This window comes from Dermacentor variabilis, chromosome 9 (genome assembly GCF_050947875.1).
Source record: "Dermacentor variabilis isolate Ectoservices chromosome 9, ASM5094787v1, whole genome shotgun sequence".
In the NCBI taxonomy this organism is placed as follows: domain Eukaryota; kingdom Metazoa; phylum Arthropoda; class Arachnida; order Ixodida; family Ixodidae; genus Dermacentor; species Dermacentor variabilis.
In genome coordinates this window covers 110,614,775-110,634,776 of record NC_134576.1, presented here as the reverse complement: position 1 = coordinate 110,634,776, position 20,002 = coordinate 110,614,775, and the positions used below count along the sequence as shown (strand labels likewise).

The window sequence follows — 20,002 nt, the reverse complement described above, 5'->3', positions numbered from 1 at the left end:
TGGCCATGATATGATATGATATGATATGGCCATGATATGATATGATATGATATGATATGGCCATGATATGATATGATATGATATGGCCATGATATGATATGATATGATATGATATGATATGATATGGTCATGATATGATATGATATGATATGGTCATGATATGATATGATATGATATGGTCATGATATGATATGATATGATATGGCCATGATATGATATGATATGATATGGCCATGATATGATATATGATATGGCCATGATATGATATATGATATGGCCATGATATGATATGATATGGCCATGATATGATATGATATGATATGGCCATGATATGATATGATATGGCCATGATATGATATGATATGATATGATATGATATGGCCATGATATGATATGATATGATATGGCCATGATATGATATGATATGATATGGCCATGATATGATATGATATGATATGATATGATATGGCCATGATATGATATGATATGATATGATATGGCCATGATATGATATGATATGATATGATATGGCCATGATATGATATGATATGATATGATATGGCCATGATATGATATGATATGATATGGCCATGATATGATATGATATGATAGGATATGATATGATATGGCCATGATATGATATGATATGATATGATATGATATGATATGGCCATGATATGATATGATATGATATGATATGGCCATGATATGATATGATATGATATGATATGGCCATGATATGATATGATATGATATGATATGGCCATGATATGATATGATATGATGTGATATGGCCATGATATGATATGATATGATATGATATGGCCATGATATGATATGATATGATATGATATGGCCATGATATGATATGATATGATATGATATGGCCATGATATGATATGATATGATATGATATGATATGGCCATGATATGATATGATATGATATGATATGGCCATGATATGATATGATATGATATGGCCATGATATGATATGATATGATATGGCCATGATATGATATGATATGGCCATGATATGATATGATATGATATGATATGATATGGCCATGATATGATATGATATGATATGATATGGCCATGATATGATGATATGATATGGCCATGATATGATGATATGATATGGCCATGATATGATATGATATGATATGATATGGCCATGATATGATATGATATGATATGATATGGCCATGATATGATATGATATGATATGATATGGCCATGATATGATATGATATGATATGATATGGCCATGATATGATATGATATGATATGATATGGCCATGATATGATATGATATGATATGGCCATGATATGATATGATATGATATGATATGGCCATGATATGATATGATATGATATGATATGGCCATGATATGATATGATATATGATATGATATGATATGGCCATGATATGATATGATATGATATGGCCATGATATGATATGATATGATATGGCCATGATATGATATGATATGATATGATATGGCCATGATATGATATGATATGATATGATATGATATGGCCATGATATGATATGATATGATATGATATGGCCATGATATGATATGATATGATATATGATATGGCCATGATTTGATATGGAAAGATATTGCAATGTTGCAATATCTTTCAAATTGCAACATATGCTATTGCGTCATTTTTATTCGCAATAGCATATCGGTTGTAGAAAAAGTGTCCACCTGCGAAAGTGGGAGACTTGTCGCATGTGATTTTATTTTTGCTGGTCTACTGTGGCGCGCTGTGTGCATCTACGCACCGAACAAAATTCATGAACGCGAAATTTTTTTTAAGTATGCTGAAGGATTTTTGAAAACAGAACGACATGTTGTGTTTCTTGGGGCCTCCTTTCTCTCAACTAGCGTGTGTTATGAAGATTGACTCATTAGACGCCGCTGATTTTGAATTCGATTGTGGATTTTATGGCTCGTAGGCCTAACGCGGCTAAGCTTGGCTGGTGAAGGCTAGTAAAGTTGGTTTGCTCAAAACTAAGCGCAACTAATTGTTTGCTGCTTACAGAGAATAACCTCTAAATTGTACTTAAACGCGAATACACGCAAGTAAAAATTATTATTCCTATCATAAAATGGTATATTTTATTTAATTATTGCTAATAGTTTTTTCCTTGACGCCGTAGTGGCGCTGTCAGCGCGCGACGCTATCCGCAAACGTCAAACCCTATTCTAAAACTCTTCACTCCTACGTGCCCCAACGCTAACACCCGCAAAGCTCTTTGGGGCCCCAAACTATTGGGGCCCCTATTCTAAAACTCCCTACTTTTAGCGTGTCCGGTATTCCGGCAAGTGCGGGCGGTTTGCCGGTATAGCGGGGGCGTAAACGTGAGTGGCCAGATTGGTGGCGCCAGCTGGTGGTGCAAAGCTCAACCACACAAACACAGAGCTAATTACTATATTCTGCTTAGCTGCTGGTGTAAATATTCGACAGTGGCGTAATCGTGTTCACAATTACGCCGCTGCCAAAAATTTGCACCACTAGCGAAGCAGGATATGGTGGGTTACTGCAGTTTTAGCTCAGTGTTTGTCTGGTTGAACTCTACGCTACCAGGCGGCTGCAGCGATCTAGCTACGCCCCCGCAAATCCGGTAATCCGCCCAAACTGCTCCCGTTTACCGGAATAGCGGACAGGCTAAAAGTCTCTAATATAGCGTACGCTAAGCAGCGCACGTTTTCTACAATTTTAGTTGGCCGGCGATATCTTCGGATCTCAGAGGCCATATGTCATCGTTGCGGCTATTTCGCGCCTTTCGCGAAAGGTGGCGCTGACATCTCGAACGCTTCTTTCGTTAGGCTTTGACTCGTTCGAAACAAGAAGCGATCTCGAAAACACCACGAGGTTATCCATAATACTCTGTCGTCGAAGCGGCCTGAGACTAAGCGAAAGCCGTTTACACAGTCATTTGCTACGAACGAAGTGTATTTTACAAAAGCAACGCCAAATTCAATTCGAAGTGGGCAGCCCGGACCGCCGCCATGTTTCCCGCAAGCTCCGCAAACCCCGCAAAAACGCTAACGCTAACTCGTTAGCGTTGCGTACGCCCGCTATACCCGCTATTTCGTTTAGCGTTCAGCGCATGCGCAGTGACGATCCGCTATTTTTTAGCGTACGCAATGGAATAGCGTACGCTATACTAAAACTGTCTAATTACTTAATCGGTGTGCCTATACCGTAACAAAATAATTAATAATGAATCACTTAAGCCTTAATGAAGTTTTGGAAACACGAGACAGTGGCGTTAAAATGTGTGAAACTCTTAATTTAACTTCTAAAAGCTTGCGCTCCAGTTTGGGAAAAATAAGGGGGAAAAAGAAAAAGTGGAGGTGCGGGGTATCGATCCCCGTACCTCTCGCATGCTAAGCGAGCGCTCTACCATCTGAGCTACACCCCCAAGACACTGAAGCTTGCCTTAAAAACGTGGCTGTCCACAGTCTCCTTTTAATTTAAAATGCGGATCTCAAAGGCTATGCTTTTGCAGGTTGAAAGTACTGCATGCGATTTCGGGAGCCAGAAAAACGTCGTTGACGTCAACATTTGGACACCACGTACCTATTCGGTGGTCAAGGAAGACAAAACAAGTTATTTTTATAAGTATTACATGACATTTTAGACTATTATATGTTTTTTTCTACTCTTTTTATGCGTCAAATCAAGTTTTGGGATTTCGGAACCAAAGGAAAGATAGGCGCAAGCCCAAAACCGAAACTGGCTGCCAAGAAAGCTGTTCAATTCTAGGTACTCCGAGTCTTGCCAGTATTCTTTTATAGGGCTTAGAGGTCTATAGGACCTTCATTTAATGCAATAATAATAATAATAATAATAATAATAATAATAATAATAATAATAATAACAATAATAGGAATATTTGGCCCGAATTAATAAATATCATACAGAAGATGATATTGTTTTTTAATGAAAGTATACCGATGGGTCGTGAATGTTTTTGGTGCATCTTAACCACACACACACACACACACACTTTATCGCGATCCGCATTCGATATTGGAGTCCGTTAACTTTGCGTTCACCTCTATGCATGCAGGGTGAAAAATGAACAGATAAATGAATAAAGATAAATTCTATTTTCTCTGTTTCTTTACTTATTTAGCTGTCTTCTATATTCATCTTTCGGTTCAATTATAACTTTTAAAACCGGCTACACAATACTAGCTAGCATCGAAACTGCCAGGTCAGAACTAAATATCTGAAGCATTATCGCGCAAGCCCATAAAATTAATATGCGTAAAAGTAACGGCGTCTCCACAAATTACAACAGCGGCAGAAAAGCACGGCAACAGTTGTGCAACAAACACGGTACAACAAACACAACCGAAACGTCCACACTAACGATACGCCTTCTAGATTTCACCGAAATCAAAACCGCCATCTTCAGAACCGTCCATCTCATCATCCACTCAGTGACGTACCAAATATTTCTCGACATGGGGGGAAGGGGGTGGCAAACCGCAAGCAATCTGATTATCTCTCTCTCTCTCTCTCTCTCTCTCTCTATTATATATATATATATATATATATATATATATATATATATATATATATATATATATATATATATAGAGCGCCTTTAGCTGCACCAAATTTTTTCTTTAATTGCCTATGGCAAATAGCGCAGTCCTAACCCATGCTCTAAATTATTCGAGGCTGCCATTACTTCTACGAGAATTCACAATATGGAATTAATTGAATAATTAACGTACTTACGCTGATTAACTTTTTCACTGATTATTTACGCCACATATTTTAATCTACGAACTACAGCCGCCGAGTTATTCGCACAGCGTATCCACTTGGAACGATTTCCCTCAACAGCACCAGTTCCGAGATATTAATTTTCAGTGTCCGACGAAACGATGGTGTTCCAGTTACTTTTTTTAAGAAACCGCTGTTTTATGCATTGAAGCACCAAAGAAACTGGAACACCAATGCATTGCGACCGGACACTTTGACCAACCATTATTTTTTAACCTAGCTGGGTATGTTCCCTCCATCCAATCACAAATGTACATTTGGGATAAGACCCCCATTTGTGTTTGTAAGGTATCTTACAAACACAACTGGGTGTACCCAAAATTTGGATACCTAACACGGATATAATTCTAATTGCGACATCTGGCAGTCAGATTACGACACTCTATAATATATATATATATATATGATTGCTACAACATTGCTCGTTCTGGGTGCAAGCGTACAGGTGCATCTTCAAAATAAATTTATCCAATGTGTCATGCTAACTGTATGTCTTGTATAAATTATCCTATTTGCGCGCACTTCATAATACTGTGGGTTGGTTTGGCGGCAGCAGCAGCAGAGGGGCATGCTGCATATAAAACAAAAACCGAAACGAAAAGCGTTCGCATACCCTAAGCGCTTAAACAAATGTAGTTGGCAGCATATTATCATTACATTATGTAATAATGCTGTATTGTACTATTTTATTTTGTGTTTATGAGATTGCAAAGTATGAATCATTCATCCTAGATTTCGCATTATCTTTTTGTCGGCGACTCTGCCGACTAGCGGCAGTCCTACTGTCACTGACATCGAGAGCTGGCGTGTTTTCTTTGTTGTTTTTTTTGTCCCACCATATGTAGTGGAGGTTGTGCTGTTCTTTGGTTGTGCGTGCTTCCCTCGGCCTTCGCGGCGCAAAACTCAAAACGAAATGTGGCGTGCCATCTCGGAAAAATACGGTTAGTCTTTTGTCAGTATGCAGCATACTTTAATCGCCCTTTTAGTACATGAAAGCGCTACAGACGAAATACAGAGACAAGGAAAACCACAGGACGAGCGCTTGTCCTATGGTCTTCTTTGTGTTTGGTCTGTCGCGATGCCATATACAAATGGAACCAGGCTCGCCGGGGCCTGCGCGTGACAGCGGGTGTTCACGTAAAAAAATTGCCGTTTACAGGCGCCCTCCTGGAGCAGTGCTTGTAACTAATCCAATCTATCGTCTTGACGAAAAAAGCGGCTCGCGACTCGTACAACACCAGTCAGAACATTGCCGGCTCCCTTTGCGCAAGCTACACGAGAAAGCCAATCGCAGTCGCAAATTTCGATTCGGATCGGCCTTGATCACTTTCAAAAGTGGTCATGTGACACCGGTATTAGTGACCCGACTGCTCAGCGCCCTTCGTTGCACGGCGGAGTCAGCTTATCTTGCCCATCGGTCACAGACGAGGATGGCGTATGCCGCTTTTCTTCGTGGGGCGCAGGACCAGGCGCTCTCATATTGCCTAACGCCGAACATGTGTTTTCGAATAGCTCTGAAGATGAGGGGACAAGTCCCTATGTAGTAACTGGGCACAGTACCGAGACTTCTGTTGAGAGCAACCTGCACATGTGGGCAGTCGCTATACAGTGCGAGCTTCCCACCTGACTTCTCTAATGGTGCTGAAGCCTTTCCACCCGGAGCTACCTGCAGATGCGAGAACATTACTGAAGACCTTGAAAGAAACTGAGTCTGAATGGAGTGGAGTGTACGATTACTTTGGAATAACATCCAGTCTAACAGAGCACATTTCAACAGAGTGCCAGACGCTCTCATTATTTGTAAATGTGGCTGGGCTTCCTATTTTCTGCAGCTTTCGGAGGCAGTTTTGACCAATACTTGTGTTAATTAAGAAAAATCTCTGTTCTCCTTTTCTTGCTGCCCTTTATGAAGGACAGCAATCCCGGGGACATAACTTCGTACATGAAAGCTTTTTACAATGAGTCAACTGTTTAAAGAGCTTGTTAGAATGGGACTTTGTACAGCGGCAAGTCATATGCTGCGAGACTCACTTCCATTTGTGTGTGATGCCCACCGGCCAGGGCTTATATCAAGTACACAAAGGGGAACACTGCATATTCTGGTTGCGAAAAGTGTGCTCAAAAGGGTGTGCACTCTGTCCTAGATAAGAAAGTCATTTTTCCGGGACAGCCCCTTGCGAAACAGATGAGGACTTTCAAACCTTTCTTCAGAAAGATCACAATCACAGCGTACACCCTTTCCGGTGCCAAGGTGCTGGAATGGTAAACCACTTTTCCCTCAGTTATATGCATCTGGTGTGTCCAGGTAAAATGATAGAGCTGCTAGTTCACTACTGGGAGTCAAAAAAAACAATCTTCAAAAAAGGTGCGCTCAGGCTCGAAGCTACATTTGGCTGCGACACTTTTTGGCTTTGGCGTAAGTTTTATACCTTGTACTATACCTTGTACCTTGTAAGTTTTATTTCTTTTAAAGTTGATTCACTTTGTGATGTTTTTTTAGGCACCTGCTGTCTATGGCACAGTGGCCAAAGAGCTCTGCCGTGGGTTCAGTGTCGCCCATTGTGACTGCATTTCGATGGAGACGAAATCGGAAAGCACTTGCATACTAATAAGATTTAGGTGCATGTTTAAAAACCCCCTACTGGTCGAAATTAATGACAAGCCCTCCACCATAGCGTCTCTCACGCCCCTGTGCATCAGTACAGCAGTACGTAACTGTGCTGCTGTCCTGTAGCACGAGATGAGGCTGTGCAGTCAGATATGGAAGCATTCTTTCTTGCATTATGTCAGGGTGCTTACATCACTAAGCATTGAAATTGAGCTCTTTACTTTATTTTTTTTTTTTTGCCCCCCTTCAGGTGGCTTACTTTTCTCGGTTAGGAGGCCCTTCTCTGCTGAAAGCTGCGCGACGCCTGATGAGAAGATGCATGAGAGATGTGTTGGCGCGAGATTTTTCGCTAACAAGGAGGAAAGGGAAACGCCCGTTTAACGACTTGCAGCTGCTCCAGGTTGCAACTGGTACGTTTGATCCAATTTTGTACAACTTCTCCGGGCATGTCTTGCTTTAATTGCAAGTTTCGTGAAATAGGGATTGTCAGACTACATTTTCAAAAAGCCTGTTGTCGTTGAAACATGTCAATGTAGTCTTCCTTCATATTGTTGAAACGATCTTGTTCTGGCGAACACCAGGTTTTCAATTTTGCCGTTGAAGCATTGCAACAAATTTTATGACGATGCTTACATTTCAGCTTAAGTCCTATATGCATTCCTGGGTCACCAATATAAGGGTGCCACGATTTAAATTATGCGAAAGGGAATAAATGGAAGACCTTTGTTTGAATGATGCCTGCTTTCACTCATTTGATCATTTGGTAGTATTGCTCTCCTGATCATTTTTTGCTTTTTTTTTTCTTTTTTTTTTACTTTTCAGAGGCATTACAAAAGGCATTCACGACAGCAACGGAGGCAGATGTGCACGGTGGCATTGCAAACTGGCTTCGGTATGCCCCTTCACGAGAGAAGAAACGGTACACAACTTTTAGTGCACAGTTCTTAGGCACACGTTTCTGCAGCCAGCGTTGGCATTCTGCCACGGCATAACTGCACGAATGAGCACAGTGAAAGATGAAAGCAAATGTGGAGCGAAGCGTGAGGAGAAAAGCGTAGCTCTCGTTTGTGTGCTTGAACCGGTTAATTATAAGTTTTGTGGCCTAAGCTTCTTAGGCCACAGAACGGCTTAGCGCATAATATGTACTGTTATCGTTTTCAATGTGCTTGTCACTCTTCGGCAGTAGTCCCACGGTTACAGAGTCTTTTTAACTTGAGGTTATTTTGTTTATATAGTACTCTTAATAGTTTTGCTTAGGGGAAATAGTTGCACTGCATCTGTGGATTATCATCAGCCAGAGTTCCTTCCAAGAGCTAGAAGATATTGTTACTCCCACCAGCAGCCGCCCGCAACACTTGCTGCGCTGAAATAGTGCCTTTTCTTCTCCACAGTCACTTTCTCCCTCTCTGCTCGGTGGCGTCACGTTGGAGAAGCGTTTCTCTCCTTCCAGTTTCCCAGCAGCAGATCGCCGACAAGGTAGTGCAGAGAGGCCTAGGTTTATCGCACATGTTCTTGGTCGTAATCCTAGCGAACATTGTTCAGCGGAGGTTTTGAGTTGTGTGGAGCAACGCGACGCACGATGTCCCGAAAGCGGACAATTCCTTCGCTCGGCAATAAGCTGAATAGTATCATCAGCAGCAGCACCCTGGCTACACCCACTACAGGGCAAAGGCCTCCCCCATACTTCTCCAACTACCCCGGTCATGTGCGAATTGTGGCCATGTTGCCCCTTTACGAAATCCTGCCTGGTCCTTTAGTTGACAGAAGTCTAAGGTGTTCCTGATTCTATTTGCGATTACCTTAGTAAATACTTTGTAGGCAACGGACAGTAAGCTAATCGGTCTATAATTTTTCAAGTCTTTGGCGTCCCCTTTCTTATAGATTAAGATTATGTTGGCAATCTTCCAAGATTATAGTATGCTTGAGGTAATGAGGCATTGTGGATACAGGGTGGCCAGTTTTTCTAGAACAATCTGCCCACCATCCTTCAACAAATCTGCTGTTACCTGATCCTCCCCAGCTGCCTTCTCCCTTTGCATAGCTCCCAAGGCTTTCTTTACATCTTCCGGCATTACTTGTAAGATGTCAAATTCCTCTGGACTATTCCCTCTTCTATTATCATCGTGGGTGCCACTGGTAATGTATCAATCTCTATAGAACTCCTCAGCCACTTGAACTATGTCATCCATATTAGGAATGATATTGCCAGCGTTGTTTCCTAACGCATACATCTGATTCTTGCCTATTCCTAGTTTCCTCTTCTCTGCTTCTAGGCTTCCTACGTTCTTGAGAGTATGTTCAATTCTATCCATATTATACTTCCTTATGTCAGCTATCTTACGCTTATTGATTAACTTTGAATGTTCTCCCAGTTCTATTCTAGCTGTAGGATTAGAGGCTTTCATGCATTGGCGTTTCTTAATCAGATCTTTCGTCTGCTACGATAGTTTACTGGTATCCTGTCTAACGAAGTTATCACCGACTTCTATTGCACACTCCTTAATGATGCCCATAAGATTGTAGTTCATTGTTTCAGCACTAAGGTCCTCTTCCTGAGTTAAAGCCGAATACCTGTTCTGTAGCTTGATCCGGAATTCCTCTATTTACCCTCTTACTGCCAACTCATTGATCGGCTTCTTATGTAGCAGTTCCTTCCGTTCGCTCCTTAGGTCTAGGCTAATTCGAGCTCTTACCATCCTATGGTCACTGCAGCACACCTTGCCGAGCATGACCAAATCTTGTATGATGCCAGGGTTAGCGCAGAGTACGAAGTCTATATCATTTCTAGTCTCACCATTCGGGCTTATCCATGTCCACTTTCGGCTATCCCGCTTGCGGAAGAAGGTATTCATTATTCGCATATTATTCTGTTCTGCAAACTCTACTAATAACTCTCCCCTGCTATTCCTAGACCCTATGCCATATTGCCATATGCCACGAAAACCAGCATTGCCCGTGACGTTAAGATACCCGAGTCTTCGCTTAAGACGATCCTGGCAAACAAAGTGGTGATATTACAGAATGCCAACAAGTTCCGGCTCAAGCCGAAAGCGGCGAAAGAAGGACAGGATGAGAAGTTAGAAAAAGTTCTCGTCAAGTGGCTGCATCAAGTATGGAGCTCTACGATCAACGTTTACGGGGCCATTCTAAAAGAAAAGGCGGACCTTGTGTCATTGCGTCTGGGCATTGACGACTTTCAGGCATCGAACGGGTGGCTGGATCGCTTTAAAGAACGAAACAGGTTTGTGTACAGCTGCTCCTCCAGAGAAAGCACTTCCGTGGACGTTTCGGCGGTGAACGAGTGGATGCAGTCGCTACCGAAGATGATTTCTGCATACAAGCCCTGCGACGTTTTTAGCGCCGATGAGAGCGGTATTTTTTACCATATCCAGCGCGAGCAAAGCCTTGTGTTTAAGGGTGACCGCTGTCATATTGGCAAGCATAGTAAAGAGCATGTGACGGCACTCTTCTGTGCTAACGAGGACGGTTCCGAGAGGCTGCTGGTGCTTATTGAAAAGTTTGCAAAGCCACAGGGCTTTTAAGAACTTGAAGACGCTGCTGTGCAGCTACAACTTCAACAAAAAGTTGTGGATGACGTCTTCGCTCTTCAGTTATTTTTCACAGCATCTGTATAACAAAATGGGTGCTAAAGTGAGGGAAATATTGCTTTTTATGTACCATGCACCGTGCCACCCACCCAGTACATCCAACCTGAGGAATGTAAGGGTCTTTTTTTTTTTTTTTTACCCAGCTGCACAAGCCGGCTGCAGCTGCTGGATGCCCGCATCAATAAATGCATCAAGCAAGGGTACCGGAAGCGTTAGTGCAGCTTCGGCTGGTGGCTATGTAGCGCAGCGATTCGGAAACAAAGATCACTGCGATCGACACCATGCATTTTATTGCCAATTCGTGGAATGCAGTGTCGCAAAGTACAATCACTAACTAGTTCAAGCACTGTGGCTTTAAGCAAGAGACTGCCTCCTCTGCTGGTGACGCAACAACCTTGACGCCGCTCAAGGCAGATGCAGGCTTCGCCGACGATGATTTCGAGGGTTTAAACCTAACCACGACCTTCGCCATGTACATAGGGGCCAACAAGAACGTTGCGATCTGCGGCAAGGTGTCGCTGGCTGACGCCATCGAGGAGGCTTTGCCTAGTGCCGACACCAATGTGCCATTCGACGAGGACAGCGCCGCCGCTACAGATGCCGTGACTGTGCATACCACGTTCGCCGAGGTGCTACTGAAACGGCATCTGGAACTTCATCTGTCCATGAGATGCCTCAGAGGACCTCCTTTAGGATTTTGCCCAACTTGAGCGAAAGCTCCTGGTTCATGGATCAAACAACTTCCAAAGGAAACTTACCAACCTTTTTTTAACCTTTTGAGGGTCAATGATCTAAATATACGGCGCCGCAAACAAGTCCGAAAATGGTCGATGCCGTATATTTACAGTGCCGTCTGTACGTTTAAAAAGCGCACCCATTTCCTAACTTTTTCTTTTCTGTCATATGCTGCCACTATCATTACCCACACGCTGTCTTCCGTGACCTCCTGATTAGCGAGGCTGTCGGTCACACTTCGCTCCGTTTGAAACATGCTGCCTGAGACAGACTGTGCGCCACCTAATAGATTGCGAAATAGAAACACGTATAGAGCTACGTTCAAATTTCGCATTAGGAAGAATCGTAATTGTTGGTGAATTTTTTCATAGTTACACATTATTATTATTACTACTACTACTACTACTGCTACATATAGCTGAGTCATTATTATGGCAAGTTCTGTTTGAAATTTCTGAGAATAGTTCTTGCGGTGTTTATGCACTCACACGCATATATATCTTACAATGTTACTTTTTGAGTTCTAGCCCACTTTGTGATTCCCAGAATAATCTAGGCACCATCAGAAGTAAACCTAAGCATAGCACGCCTAGGATATATGGTCGTCAAGTTATTATTGTTACTTAGTGCATTCTATGCCTGACTTGTGCCTGGTGTGTTCATTGTAGGCATGCAAAATTTTATTTAATTTCACGTTTTAATATCTCAAAGCATCTCAAAGCATCGCTCAAGCTATGAGCAATGCCATGAGGGCTACGATTTAATTTCTTCTATCTAAGGTCATGAAAAAAGAGCCATCGTGGTTGGAATATACTAAAATGTACATTACCGTGCTTTGAAATCTCAATGCATTGCCGTTTTTCCATTTGCTGCCGTTAAAATGTGGTTGCTACAGTCAAGGCAATACAGTGGATTTTTATAGTTACTAATATTGACAGGAACAAGCATCCCGAAATCCTATTTACATTGTAATGTACAATATAAGAAATGGCTATACACCGATTATTTCCATCTCTGTTTGGACAAGGAAGAGCGAAATCTAATTACAATTTGTGTTCTTGCACTTCAAAGCAGCATTACGCTTTAGTCATTTCGCAGCCATTGCAGGTACACAGTGCTGTGGTCACCAGACAAGTGCCTTAAACCCTTAGTTGTCTTGTATTGTGGAGATGTAGATAACTTTTGCCAGTGCCCATACATAGAAATGCATTGATTTCTGACTGATGAAACTGTGAATCAAGCTGTGGTGCATTTTTAAAACCCACCAATAAGAGAGAGGGAACTCACTGGTTTAGTAGTAATCCTTTTGTGTGTCTTTTTTTTTCCTTTCACAAAAGGTGGTTTGAGTCAAGTTTGTATAATAGATTCAGGTTTTGCCAACTCTGCCCCCCATCCCCCTTTTTTTTTCTTTCCAGAGAGTCACATCCATGCTTCGACTATGATTCTTCATCTTGAACACAAACTGAAATGTCTCTGCGTGCCCTCGAGATGTACTGCATCCATCGCTGTGGCACCCAAACATCTTTTTGCCATTGCCTTCATCCACATCACTATGCTGGTCATCAGCCAGGACCACCACTCTTCGGATGTTTCTGCAGTCACTTGTGACCAGCTCAATGCACCTCATCAGCAACATGTGAAGCACTTGTGTCAGCTCCTGTTCTTTTGTGGCTGCACACTTCTGTCAGGCAACGTGAACAAAGCAGGAGGTGCACCACCAGCGCCTGTGCTCAGGCCCGTACTCTCCGCTGATAGGAAGAGAGGGAAATGTGTTAGATCTATGTGCATACTATGCTTGACGGGAGCTGGTAGGTGGCCTACTGGCAGTCCTAACTTTGTACTTTACTGACGGCGTGCAATGTTGATTGATCTTGTGTTATTCCTAGCAGAGCACACTTACTGTGCCAGCACTGTGATATGTTTATTTAGGAATTTGCTAGAAAATGTTTTGGCAGGTTTGAACATTTTTTGCTTGCATTCGGTATCTAATCCTATGATGTAAATGTGCGAGGCCTCCGACTATTCGCCAGGATCATTGTGATCAAGAACTTATTAATATTCTCTCAATGTGCACTAAAAATTGTTACATTCTTTAAGTTCGGTCGCTGTCTTAATGTCGACATTGTCGAAAAAAGCCTCCATAGTCATCTGTAAAAACGAAATTTCTGTACAGCTGGTTCAATGATCCGCATTTCATTTTCGATTATGGCAGCAGTCACAGACTGCTTTTTGTGTGTTGCTGTAAAGACATTGCGTAACACAATCTATGTCAATTTCATTCCTATACTTGAAGCTGTGAATTATGCTGGGTCCTCACTAGTTATTTAGCGTCTTGCTTTTTAGTGCAGGTTTATGTTATTTGCAATGGTATAAATGTTATTTGTACACAAAAGAACTTGCAGCTTATCCACTTTTCTACCTGTTTCCAGTACCTGAGTGTTGCACTGGTTGCTGCACTTCGTAATGCGACCATTTACGAGTGCAAGAAATCTAGTCCGAGAGCTTAAGGGTCTAGCCTTAAGGTCAAGCATGTGTTCCTAAATATAGCTAGCCTGCTTTCCTCTTGTGTTGACGTTCGTACACTTGATGAGTGGCCACACAGTTGTGGATCCCAGCCTTGCAAGGTTATTGCCAGCTTTCTTCTGTGTCACATTGTGTCTGGTCAAAGCTGACAGGATGTCTTCAAAAGGGCAAGTGTGGTCATACTAGCGTAATATGTTAAAGTGTGCAGTATGTTGTTTTCTCAATGAGTATTGCTAGCACCAGCAAGGATTGGTGACATTATTTCGATTTTTTAAAACTGTTTCTTTTTTAATTGTGCAATGTGTTGCAGCAGTATATTGTTCTATGTAAGATAGTTTAGCAACCATATTGATATCGGCTAGCATTTTCGTCATGAATCTCACACAGCTAGCTCTAATCAGTACCTCTTCGAAGATTGTGAACCCTTACTGTGAATGAGTTGATGCATGGACTTGTTTCTGATATTTTGCTGTGTTCTGGACATGTGTGTTTATCTTGAGCAATATGTACCAATATCTTCTTATTGTGCACTCAAGGAAAAATTGTAAGAGGTGATTTTATTCTTGATGATCTCAAACTTGCACATTTTTTATGTTATCTTGTGCAATAAATCTTTTTGTGATATTTTATATTGTTCCACCTGAGCTAAGAACTTCCCCCCATGGCGCTTGGAAGCTCATTGTTATGCCAACTAGTGATTTAAGCTGCTGCTGCTGCTACTGCTCTTCAAAACTATTTTGTAGACAACATATTGTGTGCAGTAAGGAACCCGTCGTAGTTGCTTGTCGGCTATGGTGTTGCGCTGCTAAGCATGAGGTTGCACGATCGAATCCCAGCCATGGCAGCCGCACTTCAATGGTGATGAAATGGAAGAACGCCCATAGATTTAGGTGGTCAAAATTAATCTGGAGCCCCTCTCTACAGTGTGCCTCAAAATCAAATTGTGGTTTTGGCACATAAAGTCCCATAATCTAAGTTTTTAAATTTTAAATCCAGTAAGGAAGGTATCATGGGGTGCGCTAATTGTGTATGAAATATGCAGAAGCAGTTAGTACTTCATATTGCACAGTAATATAGGCTGCACAGTGTGCTGTTTATATCTTTTGTAAATGTTACTACAGTCATAACCAGCAACAAGTGTGTCTGCACATAAAACATCAGCTTTTCAGGTAATGCTGGCTTTGTAAACATTTCAAAAGAACGTGAAGCTTTATCATGGCCTTTGGTGAGCTGGCCAGCATGTGGGGACATTGTTACATGTCTTTGGTGTATTGTACAAGTTTTAGTACCAGAAAGTTTATAATTTTATTTTAATATTTTATTTTCCCCTCTGCCATTTGTAGCTTCACTCTCCCAGAGTCTGTTACCTGTATGCTTGTGACATGGTGAAATTAAAATGGCTCATGGGAGGACCGGACCACTTGAAAAGGAGCCGTGAGACATCCCCTCCCCCCCCCCCCCCCCAAAATCAAAAGCAGAGCATACCAATGGCTAGAAATAAATGCGGCTGAATGTTAAGTGGTGTACATGGGAATTTACTCGAGGGTTTCCTGGATATTGTGGGAACTTTCATATAGCATTGCAAAAACATTGCTGTATGTGGCAAGTTCCTCTAAGGCTGCCTAAACGCTGCACAAACTTCCAAGCACCATTGCAAAAGCGTTGCATCAACATTGTTTTTGAATGCTGTGGGAATGCCTGTAAAAGCAGACATTAGCCATGTTTTGGTATCATGTAAACATTTAGGTGTCACTGTCCACAACCGCTTGAGCTAGTCGCAACACATCGACAATACCTATGCGTCTGCTGCGTGTAAAGGAGACTTAGTAAGGCAGCTTAAATTCACTTACATCCGTGAAGCTATTGCGTTTAACACGTTAGTCAAGCTGATATTGGAATATGCTAGTGTCGTCTGGGACCTTTTCAGGAAAAAGGACATTAACAAACTGGAGCGCATCAAGAGACTAGCTGTCCGCTTCATATTCAATTGTTATGGATGTCACCATTCCCCATCTCACTGAATGCAAGAAAATAATATTGACAAGGTTGAAACTTGCAGAAAGGTAGAATGCCTAAAATTTATTTTCTGCCTGAGAAAACGTTAAGTTTTCTTTTTCTCTCCAGAATAATTACTGAATGGAATGCCCTGCCTGTCGATGTATTCATGTCTGGTAACGTACCACCTGCAATGGAAAATTGTGTTTAGCGAACGTTTCTCTTCGTGTTTGTGAGCGTGTGTGTAAAAGAATCATGCCCATGCTCGCGTGTTAAGTTTAGCACAGTTTGATTAGTTCATAGATTTCATGTATGGTCCATATTTATTTCCTTACTCCAAAAAAAAAGTCCTCCTTGCTTATTATGCAATGTTTACATTGCCTTGTATTGTAACTCTAAATAGTACGTTTATTTTTCTGCTTTTCCTTGGCAAGAGTCATATTACGTGTCACAATAACTTTACAAACAATATTCCAATCCTGCTTGGGACACGTTGGCCTGCAGTATTCTGTAAGTAAAAGACGCTAGATCCTACGCCTACCCAACAGCATGCAAAGACACATGCCCGTGGTGTGGAACACACCGACACTACCAGATCACATGTGAATGCACGGCTCACATTGAAGAGCAAGAAGAGAATAACATTAGAGTGAGATCGGAGGCATTGCTATCCAGCTCTGCGCTCGAGGACTGGCTCAGGCTGGTCCGGAGGGCAGAAAGGATGGCGAGAGCCAGCGCTGCCTTGGAATAGGGGCGCGACCACACGGCGTTACCCCGTTTGAAGATACAACGAAGTCCTTTCAGCAAATAACGTTTCGTCTTTCTTCCCATGCCCTGTAGGCGTCGATGTTATGCAAAGCAATGTTAACCATGCAAGTTAACGAAATCCCTCTAAGCTGTGGGATTGCACATGGTTGCCCACTGGAGGCGAGAAATGTAAAAAATAGGAGAATCTGCCACAACAAGACGGAGGAGTAAGGCCAACTTCCAGCGTCACAGAGGCTTCACAATGAGTGCACATCAGGGCCTCTTGGGTTTTTCCTTCCTCCGTGCTTACAGCCATCGGTTCGGTCAATTTAAGGCGAAAGCCTCAAGTGGCTCGTTGCAATGGCTCATACCCGAAAAAAGCATTGTCTAGTTGAGTGGTTTAAAGAAAAGGTTGACGAGTGGTACAAGAAATATCATCATCAGTAATGGCTCATACCTGGATTGGATTGGCAGAACTTTAATTTCAGCCTGCAGTAAAACCTGAAAAATAAAATTATGGAATGGGCCATACCACTGTAAGCAAGCAAAGATGCAATGGCTCAGTGTGAAAGAAGAATGCAAAGAGAAAAGAAGAAGGAACAAAAGAAAGAAAACACGAAAAGAAAGAACGAAATATTCTTTAGATTGTGTATTAGGCGCTCACTCGTGTTGCTAGGGAAAGGGACCTGCAGCGCAACATGTTTACTTCACACTGCAGCTCGTTATGTGTTGCAAAAAGTCTAACCACTCTGATCAAATAATGCGTTACCATGCATGCAGCAAGCTTCCATCTTCACGTGTCACAGGAGTGTAACACGCTGCCGATCTCATTTTCTTTTTAGTGCAGTGGCCATAAATATAAATAATAGAATAGGCTGTGGTTGTTTCCTCTGCCTGTTTACAAATTCATAGCATCCTATGTTTCCCCGCCTGTTTTGTGAGGCACTAGATGGCACCACTGAGCTATATAAAGGAGGCGAGGCTGGCCACATGATACGGTCATTTCTGAAATCATCCAACGTCCGTGCGAAGGTGCGAGAGAGAAAATCTGGGTGCTTTTGCTCCTTGAATATCAGACTTTGCCTAGGTACTACGGCAGAGAGGTTTCTTTTTTTGCTGCTCGTTTTGTATCCGTTAGTCCGGAGGTCTGATGGCGGAGTGAGGTCGCGGGCTGGCCATGCGCATGAGCGAGTTGTTAGTTTACGCTCCGACGCTGCATGACCAGTGGGCACTGCCACCCCATTTGGTGATCGCTGTGTGGGAAGGCACAGTCGCATGCAATGTGAGCTGCAACACGATGCGCGTGTTCTAAAGGGCCTTGAGATTGCACGTATGGTAACGTCGATCATACGAATAACGGGTAAACGGAACGCCATTACAATTACTGGTATGTATTCCATCAATTTTCCGTATGTGGGCGCTGCCGTGCAGTCCTGAGGCCCTTTTGAACGCGCTCACCGTGTTGCAGCTCATATATATGTGGCAGAGACTTGGAGACTGACAAAGAAGCTTGAGAACAAGTTAAGGACCACACAAAGAGCGATGGAACGATCGAAAATTGCTAGGCATAACGTTAAAAGACAGAGCGGTTTGGATCAGAGAGCAAATTGGTATAGACAATATTCTAATTGCATGACATCAAGAGGAAAAATGGAGCTGGGCGCGTCATGTAATGCGCCTGTCAGATAGCCGTTTTAAGCAAAGATTTTAAGCAAAATATGCATGTCCATGTACAGTGTCCCTCAGTGGCATCAACCATCACCCTCCTTCAAAGGGCATGCTGATGTTCCAAAAGGACTTCTTCTTCGGGAAGTTGGTGCTTAGATTTCCTAGGTATGCTCTGTGGCGCAAGATACATTTCTTGAAAAGGGACAGAAGAAAGGGAGACTGAAGTGCCAAACTACCAACTGTTTAATGACAGCCTGAACAAACGTATAGTAGAAAATACAACTTCCGCTCATGCGCAGGGAGCCAAGGTGAAACAGAACAACATGGTCATGATAACATACTTTGGATGAAGCACATTTCTGCAGAATATAATATGATAGATGTATCGCTGACACAATCAGACCCCTTTTCTTTTTAATATAAAACGCTTCCAACAACTTCTTTGCAGTTTGGTCCCTACTTTTGCAAAGAATCAATGCTTGTTCAAAGCATGGCGTACAATGACAGGCTTTACAGTGCGCAGGAAGATGCGCGTTGTCACATTTGCCGATGCTATTAGCGTGCTCCCTCTTCGTCTGTTTCCTGGGCGATTCGTTTCCTCTTCATCTCGTTCCGATGTTGATTCCAGGCCTCCTCCTGCTTATCAGAATTGTCGCCGTCCATACTTCTGCGTCAACTGTGGTCGCGGCGCACGCGAGCTCTCTTTTCTAATCCTCCAACATGTTATCTGGCATGCGACGCAGCTGGCGAAGCGGGCGGAGGCGAGCGCAACGACGAGGAACTCGGTGTGACGTCATACCGAACGGCGGCTGCGAAAAGGCGCGGCGCTGAGCAGCGGCGGAGCGCTGGAGCTAGGGAAACTATGGAGCATGTTTTATCAGAATGTGAAGACGTCTGCCCAGCGGCCGATTTAGGCCCCACTGGCCTCCTTGAAGCCCTTGGTTTCAGCGAGAGCAGTGGCAAAGTGAACACGTCCGCAGTAGGGTAAGAGGCGTTTGGAGGATTGGTGGAATAAAAGTAGGGAAACAACGAAAAACGGCGACGTACAAAGCACAGTTCGCAAGAGGGGATCAGAAAATTTGGTTGTGCGAGTATTAGTTTTTTTTATTGTTTTACCTAGGTAGGACATTAGGCAGTATAATAGCAAGAGCTTGATGGCGCAACCCACCGCCCTGTTCCAAAGAGGACGCTCATAATATCCAGCTATCCACACCTGTGGCTCGGTGCTACTAAATTAAAGCTCCTCCATTATACCTCCATCCACGCGCCACCGCGCCTCGGCGGAAACGTGTATG

General features: G+C 42.7%; 1 protein-coding gene and 1 non-coding gene across 2 annotated transcripts in view; one reads left to right on the top strand and one right to left on the bottom strand.

The window, feature by feature from the left end:
* Positions 1 to 3,371: 3,371 nt before the first annotated feature.
* Positions 3,372 to 3,444, bottom strand: TRNAA-AGC (transfer RNA alanine (anticodon AGC)). The gene has a single exon. It is a non-coding gene; the product is annotated as a tRNA-Ala (tRNA).
* A 2,193-nt stretch (positions 3,445 to 5,637) lies between these two features.
* Positions 5,638 to 20,002, top strand: part of LOC142557296 (uncharacterized) — a 34,031-nt gene continuing 19,666 nt past the window's right edge. The window contains exon 1 of the mRNA XM_075669023.1: positions 5,638 to 5,764. Coding sequence (XP_075525138.1) covers positions 5,737 to 5,764 — 28 coding nt within the window. The 5' untranslated portion in view covers positions 5,638 to 5,736. The remainder of the gene's footprint in view (positions 5,765 to 20,002) is intronic.